At 37.8% G+C, this 23,634-nt stretch overlaps 1 protein-coding gene across 1 annotated transcript in view; it reads left to right on the top strand.

The window, feature by feature from the left end:
* The first annotated feature begins 395 nt into the window (after positions 1-395).
* Positions 396-23,634, top strand: part of dtnbp1b (dystrobrevin binding protein 1b) — a 37,332-nt gene continuing 14,093 nt past the window's right edge. Inside the window, exon 1 of the mRNA XM_053489778.1 lies at positions 396-639. Within this exon, the coding sequence (XP_053345753.1) occupies positions 600-639 (40 nt within the window). The 5' untranslated portion in view covers positions 396-599. The remainder of the gene's footprint in view (positions 640-23,634) is intronic.

Here is a 23,634-nt window from a genome sequence, read left to right as displayed (position 1 = left end):
TCTCTCTCAGGTTGAACATGTCTGGCTGGGTCTTTCATTAACAAGGCATTTCAACTTGGATGTTTTTTGTTTTCAGCACCACTCTGAGTAACAATACCATACTAACTAACTAACTAACTAAAGCATGAACTGTTATAACAGTGTATGACATCTCTCTCTCTCTTTCTTCTTATTTTTTCGTCTTCAATTTTTCTCACCATTTCCATATCTCTGATGTCTCAGCTATCCACTTCCCCCCTTCCTATCGTCTCTCTCTCCTTCGTCTCTTTTTATTCCCTCCAAGTCTCCCGTCTCTCATCACCCCCCTCTCTCCATCGTCCGGAGTGGTATGTTCCCAGCTACTACACACTCCTAGGTTTGCCTCGCAGTCAATCAGACAGCCTGAGCACTTCACACACACACTCACACAGTCACAGACACACTCAGACACGCCGTCTCTGACAGCACCTCACGCTGCAGCATCGCTTCCTAACGGAAGGCGTGTGTGTGGCGGTCTGCGAGTGTGTGTGTCAGGATGAGCGGCAGCAGAGTCGTGCTGTGAGTGGATTCCCTGCACATCCCATCACCGCGAGCTCGGGCGTGCTTCATCTTCCAGCCGCATGTCTTCTCCACGATCCAGCAGCAGCAAGAGGAATTCCTGTAAGTAACCACCTCCATGTGAGTTCCTCTCTCAGCTGAACATGTGTGCGTGTGTGTAGGTGTGGGTGTGAACGTGGGCTGGTGTGCACTGTCTGGACACTGGAAAGTGATGTTTGGGTGTGATAAATGTGTGTGTGTGTGTGTATAAAGGGGGAGGAGGGGAATGAGACACTTGTGATCAGGATGTTAGACTGCAGTTTATTAGCTACGTGTGATGCTCTGAACGCTTCGATCTTATCACGAACTGTAATATCATCAAACTGTCTAAAAACTTATATTAGGTTTGTGGGATAGCAGATTTCTGGGAGATATAAGTTTAACGTCAATCGTGAGGGAGGAAGCTGTGGTTTTCATCATGGTTGTCGATCATTGTTTCATTTTGATGAACCATATGCATGACTATATGCTGTTATATCAGTGGTCGACATCTCCTGCACTCATATCGCTGCACAAATCCGCCATGACAACTCATGACCGGATATGATGTGAAATTCCTTTATATCACTGAAAGTGGTGTCACCTGCCATGACAGTATGGCCTGACCACTGGATGCAAACTGTCATGCCAACTTGTATCACGGGAATGACATGACATGACACTCATATCACTGGAGGGAAACTACAGTACAATGACATCATGACAAAGGTATACCATGACACTTTGGACAAAAACCCATCATGACAGGGTATGACATTACATTAATGTCACTAGACTTCACTGTCGTGACAACTCATAGCATGACATTCTTATATTACTGTAATGGCAACTCATGAACAACAACTTATCACTGGACAAAATCTCATGACATCTTATTACAGGATGTGACTTGACATGAGGTGGAAGATAAGGTGTACATCTACTTCTTTACTGGTTTGAGTATTTTTGTCAGTGGATACTTTTTTTACTTTTACCCTACTACATCCTACCCAGCTAAATCCTCCTTTCGTACTTTTACTTAAGGTAAAATTTACTCTAAATGCAAGACTTTCTGCTTGTATTTGAGTAATACTCAGGATATCTGAATACTTACTCAAGTACAGGATGTTATGACAACTTATAATAAGGCATGGCATTATTTCAATATCACTGTCATGACCGAAATAGTCATGACAACTCATTACAAAAGTATGACATGACGCGTCATATCGCAAGATGCAAGCTGTCATAACTCATAAGGGTAGCTGTCTCTCTTTTTCGTCATGACCGTTTTATGATTCGTATGTGATACCCAGTGATGTATGAATGTCATTTCATAGCTCATTAGTTATGAAATGACACGCTTACATCACTGGGTATCACATAGGAATCATAAAACGGTCATGACGACTTGTAACAGGGAGTGGCATGACATGTGTTCTTATTGAATGTTAAATGTCACAGTAGTATGACTTAAAAATTCGCTGTAATGACAACTCACTGCATATGGCTGGACTTTACATGCCATGATGACTCATGACAAGCTACGACATGATATTCTTATATGACCGGATGTTTTAAACAGTCAGGACAATGTAACACAATCTACTGAGACATCGTTATGCCAGCGTTATGATACAGGAGATTACTACTTTTTGTCAGCAAAATACTCAGCTTCAATACTCATCCACCATGCTCACTCTCAGCTGGTGATTTTAAAAGAAGGGTTTCGGATAAATGAATATTATGATGAGTCTTTCTTTATAAAAGCACACTGCGCACTGCCAAGTCCACTCAGATTTGTGTTAAATATTAATAATATTATAGTCTCCGAACAGCAGCGTTTCCCATCATGAGCGCTGCATGAGTCAAAACTACTGTATGTTCAGAGTCATCGGTTGTGATCTTTCTTTGTCTCTCTTTTTGCTCTTCTTCTGTCTTGGGCTCCTACATTACACTGTGTTCTTCACACCATAATTATTTCATAGTGCTGACAGCGGGGGGCATGGATTTGGCTCAGAGGCCAGTAATTTGTGCATGCACGCAAACGAAAAATAGTGAGTCTGTAGAGAAGGCGGTGTTTATTAAAACTACTTAAAAGATATTTTTAAAGGAAGAAACAGTGTCTTATTATTTCGATTTGTTCCTGTGAAACAAGAGTAGTTCAGTTACAAAAATTTCCTTAAGCAGATTATATAAATTGATTCCATTTGAAATATGATATACTATTATTCATCTTCATGAGTCGCTAAAGAATATGTTGCTGTTACTTTTATATCAACTTTAAAATATATATTTTTACTTATTAATATGGGGTTAGTAGAGCTAGTGCTAGACTTAATGTAGAATTTAGCTGAAATAGAAACAGCTGGAAATGAGCTAGAAAGAAATGATAGATGATGCTGCAACACTTAACCTTTTATCATCCTTTTCAACTTTTTGGTGGAGCACTATTAAGTCAGTTAATAGTTTATTTTATTTAAAAAATTGTGTTTTTTCTTAATCTAAGTAAGCCACCTCTACCACTTAGTTAAAGTATAACATGCGAAAATAAATAAATAAATAAATAATATCCAGTACACGATTTTGTGTCTTTAAATTGTATGTCCTTTTTACCATACAATAACAAATAAAGTGGATTTAATGGGCAAAAATGTTTGTGCTGTTGCATCACCACACAAATTGTTAGCATTTTTTGTAATTTTTTTATCTGTAAATATATTGATACTTTTACCATGAAGCAACATCTCAACCATTTGGAAGAGGCGTCTCTCTATATAAAAAAAGTTAGTTGCACCAAGACAATGAAAAAAAAGAAAAGAAAAAAAATTGCATTGCTTTTTTTTGTTTTTGTTACAGTACTTAGGATGTGCTAATTGTGGCTGACATTTTTTTTTAAATAAAAAAAGCCAACTGACCACTAAAACATTAAAAGGTCTTTGTTATATTTTCAGTATGTTTTTTTGATTTTTTTTTTTTTTTATCAAATTATTTCCTTTATAATTTTTTAAAGGTAGAAAGTTTGGTAGAAAAAAAAAAGCCAGTCCATGTTTTCTAATGGTTATATTGCCATGCACCTTTTGTTTTGATTTATGTCTTGTCTCCACTCATGTTGTGTCACTGGTTATTACCCTAATGTATCAGTTTTGAGTTTTCCTAAGCCCTGTCTGTGCACTTAACCCCGATTTAGTTTTTTGCCTGTTAATGATTTCATTCATGTATCTAATTCATGTTCTTTTTTTTCAAGCCTTTAGATTTTTGTTTTTAATTGTTCAACATCTAATAAAAAACACCTGCACTCACTGTAAGAGTAAGACCTATCAATTGTTGCAGAAGGTTTCAACCATGTGACAAGATGCCATGTTTTACCACACCAGGCTTTGAATGCTTGATTAAATTCCCCAATAACTGGCTCAACAACACCCTGCTATAGCACTGGTAGACCCGAATTTTGAGGGAAAAAAATGTAGCTAAGGCTCCTGATGTCCCATCCTGTTGACCCAAATCCTGATCACACTCAAGCTTGATAAATAATGAAAAATTTATTAAATTCTTGAAATGCGAGTTTCTTTTAATTAGGTGTGAGGCTCTCCATAAAAAAAAACTTGAACCCAGAACCCGAACCCAGTCAGTTGACCATAGGCTGCCGAATGCCAGAGGCTGACAGGGTATAACTGCCAGTCCAGCATAGGACCAAGGCCGACAAGGCAGCCTCCAAAGCAAACTTAAACTAGAGGAAGAACGCAGCCTTACAAGCAACATCCAAGCCTGGAGATAAAGATGAGGCATCGCAGACTGAGAGAAAGCCCTTGTATGTGCAACCAGTTTTGATCCCTGAATCCCTCAAGGGATTGGGATTTTGCTCTGAAGGACGACAAGCGGTTAGTTGGTTGTATTTATTGACGTACAGAAGAAGGAAGAAAGCCGGACACCTCCCTTCAGCTGTGTTAGCAGCTGTTGCTAGCACTGCACTGAAATCCTTGATGCATGCACAGAGGCAAAAAGTCACATGAATTCCAATCTGACTGTTCTCATTCAAGATGCATGACCGTATATGGCATATATATATCTGATCTAGGATCACATACGAAAGTGACTCAGATCTGATGGTAAAAACATCAGATTTGGGTGTTTAGACTGCTGTAAAAAGTTCTATTAGCGTCTTTATCGTGCATCTGTTGCTGGTTTTGCATGACAGCTCTTAGTTTTCCTTTCTAGTCAACATTCCTGTTTTAAGCCTTGAGATTGTTTGACAACCTTGACCAACCTGACAGTTGGAATTAAACAAGTTTCTGTTTTGTAAAATCTGATCAAGTCATTTTCAACCTCATCGCAATCAGCGTACAGTACTGCGGTCTATCATTTAAGCTCTTTCCCTTATTAAAAAATGTGTAATATACTGTATGTTTTAGTTAACTGCTGGCTATCATAGTGATCAGTGTGTCTGATCAGTGTGTGTTTTGGCTGGTGTGTGTGTTGCCATAGAAACAACTCATTTCAGAGTCCAAAGAGATGAACAGCTTTGAATCTCTGAGGTGCCATCTAGTAATTACAGTAACTCAGACATGCTATTATTATATGTACTAATGTTTGAAGGGGGATATTAGCATGTACACACTTTTTATTTATTTAATAATTTTGCACAGATGGAGTATCTGTGATCTTTATCTGTAATAGCAGCACATGAGACAATGATGTATTTTAGAGTGCTGAGTACCGAGCTGGCAGAAATATGGGGACTGACAAAGAAGCAATGTAGCCACACAAAGGGCTTAAGATTGACCCAGAACGATCTGAAAACTGGAGTTCTGGCACTCTTAGTCACTTGGAGAGGGTACAAATGAAATTTTTTTACTTGCACTTCTAACATGATGGACAGTACGGACCAAATGTACAGTCACCATGTCAGAAAAACAAAAAGGTTTTCGAGATAAAAAAAAAGAAGCCAGTCATGCTTTATCCCAGTCCACAGTATAATCTGATGCTAAATGTCAATCTTCATAATCACTTTAAGTCAAGTTAATTAGAAGCGCTCTCATAAGATAACTCTCCATGTTAAGTGCAATGATACTGTATGTAAGTTTATAGATAATTATAATCCGATAATTTGTAAATTTATCTTAAGGCTTGGTGATAAGATTACCTAACTAACTACTATATAGTAGTACAGGTAGTCCCTGGATTAAAAACATTTAAGTTGCGAATTTCCGCAAAAATACTAACAAACCACAATTCTACTTCTGGTTCAATTAAGGAAGTAGGTCACGTGTATTGTAGACACTGCAGTGCACCAGATACCAATATTTACAATTATTTACAATATTTCCATTGTGTAAGTAAATGTATAAAATATCTATAATCTGGTATATCGTGTATATGTGTGTGTGGAGGGCGGGGGCGGGGGTGTATGGGGGGGGATGAGTCATTCACACTCAGTCCGTAAGCATGATGCTAGAAAATTTCTGTCCTGTCTGTCCAAGCTGATGGTGAATACTATTTTTTTTTCCAAAATCCTCAGCAGGAGTTCACAGTCCAATACAGTGGAAACCAGCTCAGAGACAAAACGGCATGAGGGATTCCCCTCACAATTTAAAGGCGCAGAGACAACACTGTTATATTTAACGTGAGAGATTAATTTCCTTAGGAGCATCATGATTTTTGGTCCCATGATGGCAGTATGGGGAAAGGGGACTGAAATTTAGTCAAGTGGATTGATATGCTTTACATTGTATATTTGTGTCAAAGGCGTACAAAACCCACTTTGTCGGACTTAAGAACAAATCTGACTTACTAACGCGCTCCTGGAACGGAACTCGTTCGTAAGTTGGGGACTACCTGTACTGTACTGTACTGTACTGTACTGTATCTTGCAGACACAGATTTTATGCTAGAAGGGAACTGATTGAAATCTAATAAATAAACTGATAATTAACTTCATGTTATTCCAGTGTATACTGTATGTCCCAATTGAGTCCTCAACTGTGAGATTGTTATTGGAGCCAAAATATACTTACTGTCACTTACTGATCATTGGTGTGAGATCAGTAACTAGCTACTAGTAAACAGGTTAAAAAGGCTAGAGGAAATCATCAGAAATGTCATACTAGTCAAAAGCAGTCTGGTTACTAAGGAGTCAGTGTATCCTTGGCCTGGCCCAAGATTTTATTAAATCCATCATAAAAACACAAATAAAAAAAAAATAAAAAAATTAATAACAGGCTAGGCAGGTCTAAAACAAGGTCAAAACTGGGAAATAATGTATGCAAACACAGCATACTGTAACATCACTAGTAGTGCGGAAGCAGCAGCAAGACGTCACAAAGAGTCACTCAAGGTCAGGGTTATTTATGGGTGGTGTACTAATTGAGAACAGGTGGATATGATTAAAAATCTAGGGAAGTGGAACAAAGTAGGGGGGTCATGTGACAAACATGTGACTGAGATTGTAGTTGGCTGTTCAGCGGAAGATTCTGGGAAATGGAGTACTTGCAGCAATAGACAGAAATAGTAATAAGTAAAGGAGTTGTCAGTCATCTTTCAATGGCAAAAACATAAAAGCTATGTTGTCCCATACTGTATGTGCTTTAATGTACTAAGCTACAAAGCAAAGACACTAACAAAGCAAAAAAAAAAAAAAAAAGCAACAAAAAATGAATAATATCAATATTTCAAATGCAAATTTCCACATATGTTGTTGGTAGGCAACACAGAGTTTGTTGTGGAGTGTATTTTGGACTTTGGATTTGATTGTGCTGATGTATTTATAAAATATTTAAACCCATAAAGCCATTAAAAAAAAAAAACTAAACAAAACATCATTCTGATGGATAGTTCTGCATCCTTCAGCACTTCGGTAAAACATACAAGGGGTGTTCAAGTCAAACCAGGACCCATGAACATGTGAGTAAAACACCTGATCCTTGTCCTAGAAATAAAGGTTATTAATATAGAAATAAACTCTTAATAAACTCTGATAACTATGATCTGTTATACAGTTTGACTTGAACACCACTTGTATTATGGTGAACTCAAATATAAAGTTTAGGAAACCTTATCTGCACTATCCATTCAAGAAAAAAACACAGGTTAAACTCAGATGGTCACACAAGAATCCATCTGCAGTGCACACACCGGAACAGCAGCAGGACTTCATCCATCACTGGGTTGCCAGATTCCCATCTGCATCTGTCTGTTCTTTCCTGCAATTGCCTTAATTGGCTGCCAAATTGCACTTTGTAACAATGAGAATGCAATTATCATCAGTGAGATGAGGAAATACAGTTCAGAAACTATTGCATGGCTAAATGAGAGCCAGAGTCCTACATTTCAGCCTGGATGTGTCATACACGTAATCTTAACCATATGTACCTTTAGATATTAGCGAGCGCTTTGGAAACAATGGTGTTCAATCACACTTACTCACACGCTTTGCTATACTCATGACTTCATCATTGATTTATGATATAGATGACATTGTTATATTGCATTTATTTTAGCAGCTTTTTTTTTTTTTTGGACTGTGGCCTACATTGACCAGCTTATATATAAGTATCCCCATGTTGAAAAGTCCAGTGTGTAACATTAAAACATGTTTCTAGATCAGACGAACTGTAATTTGTTATAATGCAATGCATTAAATCTTACTCTTCTTGTTTAAACATAACTCAGGATATGTGATAATGTATTTATAAACATACAGTACTGTACATTTTTATTTATAATCAATGGTAACACAATGAATCATTAGCAAGCCAGCTTTATGTTTGGATTCAACAAAATCCATACCCTAATGATGACACTTCAATGCACCAAGCTAACTAAATGAAAAGGAAATGAAAAGGGAAGGCATAATATAGCCCTGATCAAACCACTGGTCTGAGTAATTTACTAGAGCCAGTCATATGAGCCACGCTGCATCACTGATAATATGCATAAAATTGAAAATATGGAAAAAGTAATTTGATGGATTCTTGTCATCTGCAGTCAATTGATTTCTCAGTCAATTAGCAGACCAAGTAGACAGATAGCTAAATATCCTCATCTCTTGTTCTCCGTCTTTATTTTTCCATTTCTTTTTTTGGTATTAAAGGCATCACACAGTGTTGACACTTGTTGACATGTGATGTTAGTTGAACACTCCTGCAGGTAATAAGTTATTGTAGCTGTGCATGAATGAATGTGCATGTTGACATTGTAGCAATAAAGGAACTGAACCTTTTGGTATGTTCTCTAGATTGTTAGAAATTATAGAAAATTAAAAAAGAAGAGTAGATTACACAGTAGCTTGAGAGCCTGCGTAATTATTAATCAATGATTACAGAAAACCCAGGACAGTCACAGTAAAATTTAAATGGATGGATGGATGGATGGGTAGATTTGTGTATGGATAAATGGGTGAAGTTATGTTGGATTAGAGGATGAGTTCATAGATGAATAAATGGACAGATGTATCAATTAATAGATGGATATATGGACAGATATTGCATGGTTGGAGGGATGAATGGAATAATGGATGGGTAGACACATAAATGAATAAATGAAGTGGAAAAAAAAATGGGAAAAATTATTATATTTATGCATGAGTACATAGATAAAGCAGGGGGACTTTTACCTTGAGTAAAAAACTAATAGATTTACATTTACAAAAACTGATTGGGAGGATGCTTCAGTCCAAGACAACTACATACTATACAATTCAAGTGCACTTTTTGACCTGACACGTTGATCACCAGCCAGAACTTAACTCCTGAGACAGCACTGAACGCATCATAACCATGCAGAATCCTTCTTAGAAAACATGGTCATTTTGTACCGCTACGAAGAAGTAAAATAATAGTCCTCCTCGTTATTAACCTCCTGTCTGAAGGTCCAGGGAAGTAAAGAGAGAGCTGTAATCTTGCTAATGAGTCATAACCATGTGTAAACACATAGATATGAGAGCACCTGGGACTCACCCACTCACTGACTGTGGGGTGCTGAGACTTAAGTACAAAGAAATACTGTTCTCGAGCAGTGCGAGTGAGACTGTCACACATCGTCACACACTTCTGTGTTTAATAATGGTAGACCTTGAGGATAACAGCGTTTTTAATAATTGAGCTCTAGCTGAAGCAATGCACCGACTGATATACAAAGCAACAAAGGCAGCACACTATCACCTTTTGCTATATATACTGTATATTTATTTTAGGTTTTTTCTGATTCAGGAACCATCAGGACGAGTCCTAAGCATAAATTGCACAGATTATGTGTTTATTTTCCCTCTTATTATGTGCCATTAAAACGTACCCAGGGTATGCACATTCTTTCTGCCAGGGTTTCATTTGCAAATCCACACGGAAGCAGACCTGTCGATCAAACTTCTACACGCTTGCCTATCTTGCTTGGACGTGCAGGGATCACAGTTGGACGTTCAAGGCAAATTTTTCACATAGCACACACACACATGGCAGCTAATATGAACAGACTGGATGTGCAGGTGCACAGGAAGGAGTCATTACTCATTAAGGTATTAACTCTAATTAACTGTTCATGGAGTGCATGAACAACGTTACAACCAATCAGATAATATGAAGAAGTCTTCAAAATCTTGATTTTATATTAATGTCTCAACAGAAAGGAGTCAGTGGTTAAGGCGGTGGACTACAGTTCTGAAGGTCCTAGGTCCACCAAGTTGTCCCTGGTGGGTCCTTGAGCAAGACCTTAACCCTCAACTGCTCAAATGTATAAAGAGGTAAAAATGTAAGTCGCTCTGGATAAGGGTGTCTGCCAAATGCCACAACGTAAATGAAAAACTCGATTCAAAACTTGACTGTGCACTTTCTGGCCAGAAAAATAAGAGCCATGTATAGCTTTACAAAAAATTTACACAATCTTGCAAGAGATTCTTAACACCATAACCTTGATTCTGCCTGTGTGAGAACTTCAGTGAATTCATTACCGTGGACATTATGTGTGGTGCAGACATAGAATTAGATGAAGTGCTTCAGGAGCTGTAGGGTAGGTTTCTTCGTGGCGTAGGCAGTACTGTCCTTGGTCATTCAGCCTGCTGACAAATGATGTCATTGTGTTCAGGGTCAACTACCAATGAACCGTCACGGTCAAACTGCCTGGATTCTGGAATGAAGATTGTGCTTCCTTTGCTACAGCATCTTTCGCCTGCTTCTTCAACCCCTTCCCAATGCTGCAGGGCTTGATGATGACCTGATGATGTCATAGGTTTTGCACAATGGACCACACCCACGCACTTGCCATGGCCTAGCAGGCTGGCATGGTGACAGTGAGGTCCCTGGTTTGTAGCTGATATATCGTTGTGTCCTTTTCTAAGACAGATGGCCTGACACATTTGTAGGATCGTATCCCACTCTGTCTTCCTGAACTCATTATTGCCCACAGGTAAAAAGATCTGCAAACATACTGACAGATAAATGCCGGCACAGCAAGCTGACCTCAGTCTGACAGACAGAATCGCCGTTCTAAGCCTGTTTGCAGAGGCTGTGCTGCTGTAATGAGTACAGTACCCTTTTCAGTATAGTCCTGATCATCTGCTCTGTTCTGTCTGACAGCCTGTACCACCTACTATTGGCCATTGTTACAGGGCTCTCTGTGTGCCTGGATAACTCGCACATCACTCAGGGTGGTACTTCTGCCAGAGAGCTTTATCACTAATGGCGTAGCTAAAGAGAGCCGTCCATCACTTAACCTTCACCCCCTCACCACAGTGAGGCGCAGGTCAGTATCTGAGCAGTTATATAGAGTTTTATAATCACATCTCTCACATAAAATCCCTGAACTGACTAGAAAGGGGGGAAAAGTACAGTATTAGAGATATAAAATAACTTTACGTTTAAATTCCTGAACAAAAAGGGACGTCTAGTTTTCTTTAGGACGCAGTTTACAGTTTACAGGAATTTAAAAGCCTACTGTAGCTTTGTTAAAGCAGTTCTCCTTAACAGCATTATTAAGCTGTCTGAAGACGACTGGGAATATAACAGTTTGGTGCCACAAAACCTGGTTTCTTCGGGCTAGCTAAAAAGCAAAGCTTATTATTAGAATCTGTAATACCAAATTCTTTTTTTTTCTTTTTTTCTGGCTTGTTTTTCCCCCCTAATGGAATTTCACCAAATAAACAATCGAGATAATTTGTGAAGGATAGATAACTAGCTGTGCAACATTTTCGAATTGTTATGAACTTTCCATATATCTGGTTGTCTTTGAAAATATAACTCTTCTCTGTAATTCATACACTATGTGGATATTCACTGACAGTAACAGTAACAAAATAGGACAATATTACTCACCTGTATTAATAATATCATAATTGCAATATTACATCTCAATAAAATATGTAATACAATATTGCATATAATAATACAATATTACATACATATATTAGATTACTGTGCAGTATTTACAAATGCTCTTGGGTCATATTTAGTGTGCATTTAAGGTATTTAAAAGTTTAGTGTTAAATATGGTTTTTACTGTTTTAGGACTCTATGCAATATGCAAAATGGTACTTACTGTTTTTATTTTATTTTTATTTTATTTGTAGTTATTTATTACTTTTCCTTACTACTAAAATTCCCCTAATTTCCCTCTTGGATTAATAAAGTTCTTTAAATCTTTTATATATATACAGTACATATATTTACAGTATACAGTATACAGTATATATATATACTGTATGTAAATATAGTGTGGCGTGGGCGGGGCGGCGGCTGACGACCAGCATGCCTTGCGGGGATGTCGGTGTGTGTTCACCATGTTGGGGAAAGGTGTTTGGGTTGGTGGCTTCGGCCCTGTTTGTGTGAGGGGTGTGTGACGTGTGAAATGTGCTCCAGTTCAAGCTAGTGCTGAATTGGATGTAGGCTCCTGAGTGAAGGTGCTGCTCATGCCTTACATGCTGTGTGCTTAATAAAGTACTCCCAGCCATTGCATTGGGTAGCAAATAAGCTCACTCGTCTCTCCACCATCCTTTCAGGCGATAAAAACGCTACAATATGTTTGCTGGAGAGCATCATAAGGATTTGACATTGGAACAATGGAAAAAGTGCGTGACCTGATGAGTCCAGATTGACCCTCTACCAGAACGAGGGGCACGTCAGGGTAAAAAGCGATGCACCCATCATGCATGGTGTCCACTGTACAAGCCTCTGGAGACAGTGTTATGATCTGGGTTTTCTTCACTTGCTCAGGTCTAGACTCAGTAACATTATGTGGCAATAAAATAAAGTCAGCTGATGACCTGAATGTACTGAATGATCAGGTTGTCACATGCAAGGACTTTTATCTTCCCTGATGATATTCCATGATTCAAATTGTGAATGTTCTAGGAGCATGGGGAATCAATTAATGTAATCTTAGACTTTTTTTTTTTTTTTTTTTTGCCTGAGCCGTGTAGATATGTGTCTTTTGTACTGATTGGATTCGGATTCTGCCTGTCTTGCTGAGTTTTCTGGATGTCCAGCTTTCTGTCTGTTTCTTACTTTCTACTCTGCCTGTTCTGGACCTGTTCTTAACCACCCTCTTGTCATTTCACAAACCTGATTCCAAAAAAGGTGGGAATAAAAACAGAATGTAATAATGTGGAAGTTTTAAATTTCAATATTTTATTCAGAATACAACATAGACGACATTTCAAATGTTTAAACTGAGAAAAAATGTATCATTTTAAGGGAAAAATAAGTTGATTTTAGATTTTATGGCATCAACACGTCAAAAAAGTTGAGACAAGGCCATGTTTACCACTGTGTGGAATCCCTTCTTCTTTTTATAACAATCTTCAAACGTCTGGGGACTGAGGAGACAAGTTGCTCAAGTTTAGAAATAGAAATGTTGTCCCATTTTTGTCTAATACAGGCTTCTAGTTGTTCAACTGTCTTACGTCTTCTTTCTTGCATCTTCCTCTTTATGATGCGCCAAATGTTTTCTCTGGGTGAAAGATCTGGACTGCAGGCTGGCCCTTTCAGTACCCGGATCCTTCTCCTACGCAGCCATGATGTTGTCATTGATTCAGTATGTGGTCTGGCATTGTCATGTTGGAAAATGCAAGGTCTTCCCTGAAAGAGACGACGTCTGGATTGGAGCATATGATGTTCTAGAACTTGGATATACCTTTCAGCATTGGTGCCTTTCCAGATGTATGATATGGCGTCTCAGGTTCTCAAAAGGAAACCCAGAGAAAACGCCTGCACTTCTGGATCATGTTTAGATATGGCTTCTTTTTTGACTTATAGAGTTTTCGCCGGCACCGGCGAATGGCACGGTGGATTGTGTTCACCGACAATGTTTTCTGAAAGCACATGTTGTGATTTACATTCCAGTACAGTAGCATTCCTGTATGTGATGCAGTGTCGTCTTAGGACCCAAAGATCACAGGCATCCAGTATGGTTTTCCAGCCTTGACCCCTACGCACAGAGATTGTTCCAGATTCTCTAAATCTCTGGATGATATTATGCACTGTAGATGATGATAACTTCAAACTCTTTGCAATTTTTCTCTGAGAAACTCCTTTCTGATATTGCGCCAATATTTTTTAGCAGCATTGGGAGAATTGGAAAATCCTCTGTCCATCTTGAATTCTGAGGGACACTCCACTCTGAGAGGCTCTCTTTATACCCAATCATGTTGCTAATTGACCTAATAAGTTGCAAATTGGTCCTCCAGCTGATTCTTATATGTACATTTAACTTTTCCGGCCTCTTATTGCTACCTGTCCCAACTTTTTTGGAATGTGCAGCTCTCATGAAATCCAAAATGACATGAAATCCAAACATTTGGCATGACATTTCATATGTCATATATCATTTGATATGTTATCTATATTCTATTTTGAATAAAATATTAAAATTTGAAACTTTCACTTCTGTTTTTATTCACAATTTGTACAGTGTCCCAACTTTTGTGAAATCGGGTTTATATTTCCCTCCAGTCCTTACATCGGATTACTGAGAGCTCCCCCAATTCCCTTAACTACAAAGAATCCTTTCATTCCCACCTGTGTTCAGCCTCACACCGTTCATCTGCCAAGAAAACCCAGCCTTATCATTCCCACACTCTCTTCAACCTTCCTGCATTATCTTTATCTCTCTTTCATACTAAAATATCTTAGAAACTTCCCTGGTGTCCTTCATTTTGTGGCCTTTTCTGTGAACCGTTGCAGTTATTCCATATGAATGATGAATTATCCTGTAACTCCGGTGAAACTAATTGGAAAGGTTTGTAGTTATGAGAGTACTGCGCCCTGGGAGGTTAAAAAGTGACAGCGCTACAGTGTTGACCTTTGAAAAGAGTTTGTTGATGCAAAGAAGAGGAATATGAAGTTTTTTTTTGTTTTCCAGCTCCCCCAGCCCCATGCCTTTACCTTCTCCACAGTCCTTGCACCAGGTTGCATCATTCGTTTGACTTACACTTAAAGTGATGCGCAAGTCCTTCTTTTTTAACATTCTGCCTCATTACTTGGTGTACACCGTGTTTCCGACAAGCTTTCGCTTTAAAACGGCTATTACAAGAGCTGTAATTATCATTATGCAGAAGCGCCACCAGAACGCAGGCTACAAACTCAGGCAGTTTATGTGTTGGATGGATTTTGCCAAAAACAAAGGTGTTGCAGTTACGCTCGACTTGACTTTGTTCTTAAACCTGATTTTCTTTGATGATACTCGAGCGAGGCACAATATCAAATCCTATGCAACAGTCCTTGAGTTTGATGTAACCACAGTATTGATTGCCATTTGAGACCAATATTATATAACGGACAATGAATTAATTATACTTTTATGGACCACAGTTGTAAGTGTAGCACATGGATTCTTGGTCGACTTATCCTTAAAATATATATATATATATATATATATATATATATATATATAGAGAGAGAGAGAGAGAGAGAGAGAGAGAGAGAGAGAAAGAGAGAGAAGGATACATTAATTACACATGGGTTATTTGCATAAATTAAATTAAAACCCATAAATTCTAAAACTTTTGTACCTTCTTTTTGACAAAACATTCAATGCAACAAATTTAGCTCACTTATTTTGCCCTGGAGCTTTGATGCTGTAATGGATGAATAAGTAATGAAAGATAAATTATGACAGAAAAGTCATTGCATTTTGTTTTATTTAATGTTTTCATTAATTCCATATGTGAAAAGCATGACAATGGTCAAGTAATTTAATATTTCTGAAAATTCAAGAATATGTTATAAATGTTATAAAAATGTTTGTATTCTCCTTGTGATTCCGAATGTATGTTAATTTAGTTTAGTAAGATCTAACCGGGAAAGTCTAACCGGGAAAGTTTTCTTGGTACTGTATGCTGAAACCATGATCAGACTGCCCGCTTCACATCTGAAACGCTGGCCTCCCAGGAACTCCTATAATGGCCCAAACATGTGGAAATGGCTTGTATGACGTTGTGCATTATCCTACAAAAATAGAACACCTTTTTTATCAAACCAGGTAGTTTTTTCCCCTAAATGTGTTCCACTCAGGTGTTTTTCAGAGTGCCTTAGTCACAGCAGAGCTTAAGGTCTTCCATTAGAAACATATCCTTATGCTAGTGCAGTAGTTCAAGAACTACCTCAAGATTACTGTAATAAGAAAAATATAAATTTAAATTGTTCCTATTATTACAGTAAGAACAAAGAAAACAAACCAACACACAGCCATACATTAAGACAAATAAAATTAAGTATTTAATTTTAACTACAGAAATGATGCTGGAAAATTGAAGGACTGGTCGGTCTTTGTGCCCAAAGCTGAAAGCTGTAAACAAACACCTGGCCTAATGGGAATTTTCTTTATATTATATATTAATAAATATTTTTACAGACATTTAAGTAAGTCAAAACAACTTCCACTTTTACACTTACATGCATCTTTACTAAAAGAGTTTTCACCAATTATTTCATCAATTATTTATTTAATTCTTCTGGGTTAATGTTAAGGTTTGGGATCTCTGTTTAAATAACATGTATTTTATTCTATTTTATGTTGCCTTGTTTTTTATCGGGGTTGGAGTCTGTCCCAGAGAGATTGAAGCAAAAGGTGGGCGACAGCCTGGATGGGGTGCAAACTCATTGCCCAATTTGTAATTACCTATCAGTCTACTGTGCATGTCATTGTGGGAGGAAACCAGAGTACCCAGAGAAAACCCACCAATCATGGGGCGAACATGAAAACTCCATTCTCCCAGAAAGTAGAGAAGATTAAAACCCCGACCCTGAAAGAGTCCCCACAGAAGTAAAAATTATAGGTCGATATACAAAGCATATAAGGTTCCCTTATCACGGCCAGCTCTACTGATACAGACTAAATCTGTAAATAACTCTTTTCCTACTGCAGGAAATAAGATATGAGGACAGTTCTCGCATTCTGGTCATGCACCGATGGCCTGTCTGAGAGAAATACATCTATGATTAGATAACCATGCTCTAAATACAGAGCAGTAACTCAGCCTGATCAAATTCCTCCATTTCCTTGTGTCCTGTTTTCAGTCTTGTGGACAGTATCAGCCTTATGGACACACTGACGAGGCATTCACAGCATTCATGAGCTACCGATGACTAAAACAATTATTGCATTCAGTTACACTAATATTCAATGTATGTGTGTGTGTTTCTGTCGGGTATGATAATAGTGTTGTTACAAACAGTGCAGAATTTCCATATGAACAGCAGTGTAAGCGCCTAGGATCTATCTGACCCCCTGCAGGCAGACCACCTCCTGCCGTCCTGAGCACAAAAACATTTCAGAAAGATGACACGTGCAAATGTGACTACTGCCCTGAAGTCAGCACGTGTTCACCAGCCTTTCATTTTACCTCGGCACAAAAGCCAGCTCAGCTCCTGTCACTTCTGCGCTAACCATAACTGAAAACTGTACATGGAAGAAAGAAAGAACGGGAAAAAAAGGCTCTTGGATACATCCTCTAGCGATGTCTTTTTATAGTCCTATTCTTCACCACCCCTCTTTGTTCTTCTACTTAATGCTTACGACCAGCTGCTATTCTTATGTGCAAGTGCGCTCGCTTCATTCTCCATCTACAATAACTCGCATGTTTTACAGAAAAATGCATCCCTGGGTCCATTCATGCTCTTATTTGGTTTAAGTATACTTGAAGATAGACAATGATACTGTCTCAACGCTAACATCAGCCCAGCATGTTGTCATTTATAAAAAAAAAATGAAATAAAATACACACAGAAAGTTCACATCATAGGAAAAGGAATTATATAACACTGTTTCATTTAATCTCATTTTTCAGCTTAAACCACAGGGGGACCAAAAGTATACAGACACATGACCATCACATACATTATCCAGATTGATTCCCCTCACTCTTCTTGGAATGCTTCTCACTCGATTTGGGCGTTCGAGTCAAACCGGGACTTTGGAAGAAAAACTAAATGTTCTGTTATTCTGCACAATCAAAAGTCCTGGTTTGACTTGAACATCATAGAATTCATAATTTTAATGCACACTTGTAAACCGTTAAAGTTAATTGCTTTTTTAACATAAGGTATAAATCAACAGAATCCAAGCATGCTTGACAAAACTGCTTATTCCTCTGTGTGGTTAAAGTCTAAAATTCTGTGTTTTTTCAGAAGGTGTTGATGAATTGTTTGTCACAGCAGATCTGACAGTCGTTCTGGCTGTAATTCAATTCGCAAGAGTTATGTACGAGAAATTAATCTAAACGTTCAATCATTATAACTCACTCAGCAAATATCACTGGACAGAAAAATATGAAAGAAAACTTGTTGCTGTAATATGAAGACGTGCTCTCTGAGTAATATGGGGTGGCATACTTTGTCTCCTTTCATGTCACACTCAGCGACCCTAGTCAATCAAAGGTGTAAATGAGGTCATGTATGTGGAAGGGGGTAGATAGCGCTTTACTCAGTGTGTGTTACTCCGTCCTGTGAAGGAAGCACATGTTAGCCTTTACTTAGATGGGAACTAACCAAGATTAGTTAGCTGAGATAATTAAAATTTGAAAAATTGTACAGTAGGTGCTAACAGGAATAAACTTGTTTCATAAGAGCATTGGCACATCACACATCACACCACAGTGTCATATGTACCAGCATGTCGTCCTGTGGTGTACTGTATACTTACTAGCACATCCCCCACACGTGTGTTAGCTCTAGCTAGCAGGACAACATTAAAGCATTGCAGCTGCTTGACATTCTGCGCTAAGAATCTTATCCGCTGTAGTTAATTCGCTAATTGATATGCTAGCATGCTACAAGACAACAAGCATGAGAGATGTGTGAGAGTTTTTTACTGTATTAGCATTGTTTTTTTTTAACGTTCTGATGATGTCATGATATGATGTTGAGGTTAGCTCTGAAACTTCTCTGTATGAACTCATGAGCTCTTATTTCTAGAAAATAGAAGTGACTTATTCAAACAATATTAGTAGCTGAAGCTAACTGAAATGTGTGTGTGCGTGCTGTCTGAGAGGCTGGAGGATGAAATGGAGTGTTTTGGAGAGGGCTGTGGAACACGCGCGCACACACACACACACACACACACACAGGTCTCTTCTCATGCAGTGTTCATCACTTGTTTGACTTAGAATATGCATCTTCCCCTACGCATCCGTACCTACTCGAACCTTCAAATCCGCCAACCAACAACGTCAAGAGATGGAAACCACGGCAACGACGTCGCCGTGGAGATTCTTCAGCTTCTTTTCTTTACCCTCAACAACGATGTGAACTTATTCAGACTCTGACCGTTTGCACTCCAGAACTTAAAGACTTTTGGAATTGAGTTAATGATATTTTTTTTCTGGGTGTTCCAGAATTATTGGCACCCTTTATGACAATAAGCAAAGACTAAGTTATAGAAATGCTTATGCAATTAAATAGACATGCAATAAAAGTCAAACAGGCTTACAAAATAGATATTTTTTTAATTATTGGGATAAATTGTATTTGTTTCTCAACGTCAATTTTGGATAAAATGTTTTAACTTGGTTAAAAAAATTTGAAATAAATAAATCTTTTGCAAAATTTTATGATTTTATGACAGTAATATCTGATGTACAGTATGTGTGTGTGTGTGTGTGTGTGTGTGTGTGTGTGCTGAGGTCGAAGGGAATTTCAGTGTGTAAATATGACCCATTTTGTAAGTACAGGATGCTGAGTGGCAGTGACAGGGGCGGTGTGACTCAGTCCACCCACTGATACACACTCCTACGCTGCTCATCACAGTGTGTATGTAATGCATGACAACACACATTCATCACATTAAACAAGGTGCATGAGGAGGCGGTGTGCGCGTCGTGTGTGAGTGAGACATTATGCACTTCAGATAAGATTAATACCATTATCTCATTAATTAAGGTGATTGTTTTTCTACTGCATTTTATTACAGTTGTGTCATCAGAGTTCTGCTTAGTTCTTACTGAGTGTGAGAAAGAGATAAGGTAAGGTTTCTTCATAAATTAAAGAAAAGGTTTGCATGCTTGAAGGAAAGGTAAAGGTTTATTAGTGGTCTTATTTCAATCGCATTTTGTCACATGGGCAGCAGAGGGCACTCAGAATTTCAAACTGCCCCTTTAAACAATCTATTTGGTCCTTTATATACTTTACTTTAATCCAAATTCAGCAATATGTGCATTAAAACAGTCAACTAAGTTCTATATAAACGTTTATAAATATTATATACTTCATAGCAAATGCAGAGAGGAAAAAAAAACTATTACAAAAGCTGTAAATTATCATTATTTTTTTTTAAAGGCTTAATTTTAGCAAAAAAGAAATTCTTGAACAGCATTTAAGAGCACTAGATTTCTTAGCACTTTATTTCAAGCAGTGTGCAAGATAAAGCATATTTTCTTGTCTTATAATATAAAATATAAAATGAAAAATATAGAAATATAACGAAGAAATATAAATATAAAATAAAAAAAGAGATACATGAATTAATAATGCATTTCCTTTTTTATGACTTTTAAAATACTACACTTGGGAGAAAAGCTTTAACCTTTATATATGTAGGAAACTGTAAATAGGAATTGCATTTATAATATAAGAATGACATCCAGTAATGTTGCACAGATGTAAATCTCCACTGGTTTTACTCCTTTCATGATAAATGCAATCGCAAGTCCTGGTTTGGCTTGAATGCCTCTTGTAATATTTCATATGGGCAGGATGGGAACCCCACTGTTGGGCCCTGGAACAAGGCCCTTAACTCAATTATCAATGGCTCAGATAAAGAATATGAGTCGCTCTGGAAAAGAGTGTTTGCCAAATGTGTAACATAACTTTAGTTTTCTTCCAAGTGAATCTGATACGCAAACTTTGTGATGTGCTAAAACATGGACCATGGTGTTCCCAACATCTTGTGTAATCCATACTACCTGTACCTACCCAGTGTTAGTGTAGTGTTCAGGATAAAATGCTCTTTGCATGTTGTTCAAATACAAATGGGTAATATGTAAAACAAATTCATTTTCTATATGTTTTTTAATGGTAACTAATCACAGTCTACTGAGGTGAAACATTACAAACGTAGCCTAGCTGCTGTAGCTAACGTATAGTACAGTCAGATGAAGTAGGCTAGTATTCGAGGACTGTCACATCAGGACTCATTTCAGTAGTCAAGATTTGTATTAAAGTAGATTTTTAACATCTTCTAAGACACCTATAAAGAATGGAAAAAAAAAGAACTCATTGCTCATTAGCCTTGTTTAACTAAATTAGCTAAGTTAATTAGCTGAGTAGCTGCTTTGTCAGTGCTCTCTACATCATTACAATCTATAAATATATTTTGAACATTAAAAAACGCTCTTTGAGTGTAATAGTTCAACGGGATAACAAGAGAATGATTAAAAAAAAGACCAGAAGGATCAAGAAATGTCTTATATTCGAGCAAAAACACTTAGCTTAATTAGCAGATCATTAGCTTATTTTGTACAGCTTATTTTTTATTAAAAAATATAATAGACAGTTAGTGTGTCCCATGTAATTATTTGTAATAATTTTATGAGGAAAAAGATTCATTTTCATTTATTTAAGTGTGGAAAAATCAGGGAACAAGTTTTGAATTTTATTTGAGCAGCTACGAACACCAGCCTTTATTTTGTTCACTTGTTTTTTTTTTTTTTTTTATGCAGCTTACCATGTCACTGAGGAAAAAATGAAATAAAACAGAAAGTCTGTCCTAAAGACTGCCCTGTGTCGGATAAGTATTATATTAAATAATCAATGATTAAATATCCTTAATACACCAGATGTAGCAGTACAGCACTGTGTATTTTGTGATAATGACAGTAGGTAAGCGAAGAGACAGAGAGAGAGGGAGAGAGAGAGTGTGTGTGTGTGTGTGTGTGTGTGTACGCTTTTTTTTATTTTTTATTATTTTTTGCACATTCCAGCTTTTGCCTAAAAAATGACCTGTCCAGGTTGTGCTGTCTTAAGCTAATTAAACCAATAATGAAGTAAGATTTGTGTACCTTGCTGTGGAAACTTGGCACATTTATTGGCACATTAGCTTGGCACGATGATGTCCACTAGCAGTCCTGCCAATCTAAAAAGTTGTTAGCATCCGACAGTCGCTGGAGCTGGCTTTGGTGGTAGCCAGTGAGGCATTTTATTTAAAAAAATAAATAAATAAATCTTCTGTTCCCTTTCTAGCACCAGAGTATAAGAAAAGGCTTTCAGGCTTGAGACAGCAGGAAGTAAATGCTTATTAGTGTGCATGTGGGGAGTACGCTGCCTGTTCATGTGTTGAAGAAGAAATATATATAGCTATTTAGCCAAGCTGCAAATAAACGATGGGGAAGCTAGTGTGTTATCAGTGTCAGAGTTTCCTCTCTTACCCACGCCTACAGGTTTTTTTTTGTTTTTTTTTTGTATCCGGATTCTCCCAGCATGCAATTGTTTCACAGTCTATAAATGTACCACTTTAAATGGTCATGTCTTGCCTAAGGTTTGTTCTTTTTAAATAGTACCCCCTCTTTTATGTGTGTTAAAACATAATAAAATTATCTGACCATACAGGGGCTTAGTATTACAGTAAGCAAATACAGTACGACCTGGGATAAACCTAAGCCAAATTTAAAGAGGGAAAAAAAAAAACCACATGGGCAATACTAAGTATTACTGCTTCCATGGGATTTAAAAGGGTAAGCCAGGTGCAGCCAGGTGCTACTAATCATCCGCCCTTGATTAACTGATTATCAACAGGTGTGCAGACCTCAATAAAAGCAAGACTTGGCAGTTTGCTGGTCTGGAGCATTCAGGCGTGGTCTTAGAGAAGCAAATGTTGTTGCACATCAATCTGGAAATAATTATAAAACCATTTCCAGTCAATTTGAAGAAGATTATTAACAAGTGGAAAGCATTCAAGACTGTTGCTTATTTCCCCAGGAGTGGACGTCCTAGAACATTCACTTAAAGGCCAGAGCATGCATTGCTTATAGAAAAACACACAAAAAAACTCAAATGCTACATCTCAGACCTTATAGACCTCAATAAGCATGTTAAACACCATGACAATTAGAAGAAGACTGAACTAGTATGGTTTGCTTGAAATGGTAGCCAAGAGAAAGCCTTTTATAAAAAAAAAAAAACCATGGACGCAACTTCATCAAGGTTTGTAAAACTGCATCTGAACAAACAACAAGGCTTCTGGAACAATGTTGTATGGAAAGATGAGACCATCTTAATGGCCTTAATGCCCAGTGCCATGTTTGGAGCGGTGGCGGGGTGATGATTTGTTTTGCAGCCACAGGGCCTGGTCACCTTGCAGTCTTTGAGTTGACCATGAACTCTCCTGTAGACGAGTATCTTAGAGGCAAATGTGAGGCCATCTGTCCGACAGCTAAAAATTTGTCCAAATTGGGTCATGCAACATGACGATGATCCGAAACTCTTCCAGTACTGCAAGTTATTGCTGCTAAAGATGGATCTACAAGCTATTGAATTATCTGCGTAATTAGTATTGCCCACATGATTTTTTTACGGGCATTAAGGCACATGGGGAGTGAAGGACTGGCCCATTTTGCTGAAAAAAATTCGGCTTCTGATAGACAGATGACAGATCATACAGTGCTTT

This window comes from Clarias gariepinus, chromosome 28 (assembly GCF_024256425.1).
Source record: "Clarias gariepinus isolate MV-2021 ecotype Netherlands chromosome 28, CGAR_prim_01v2, whole genome shotgun sequence".
NCBI lineage: Eukaryota > Metazoa > Chordata > Actinopteri > Siluriformes > Clariidae > Clarias > Clarias gariepinus.
Note: the sequence above shows the minus strand (reverse complement) of the source record. Positions and strands in the feature narration are given on the sequence as shown.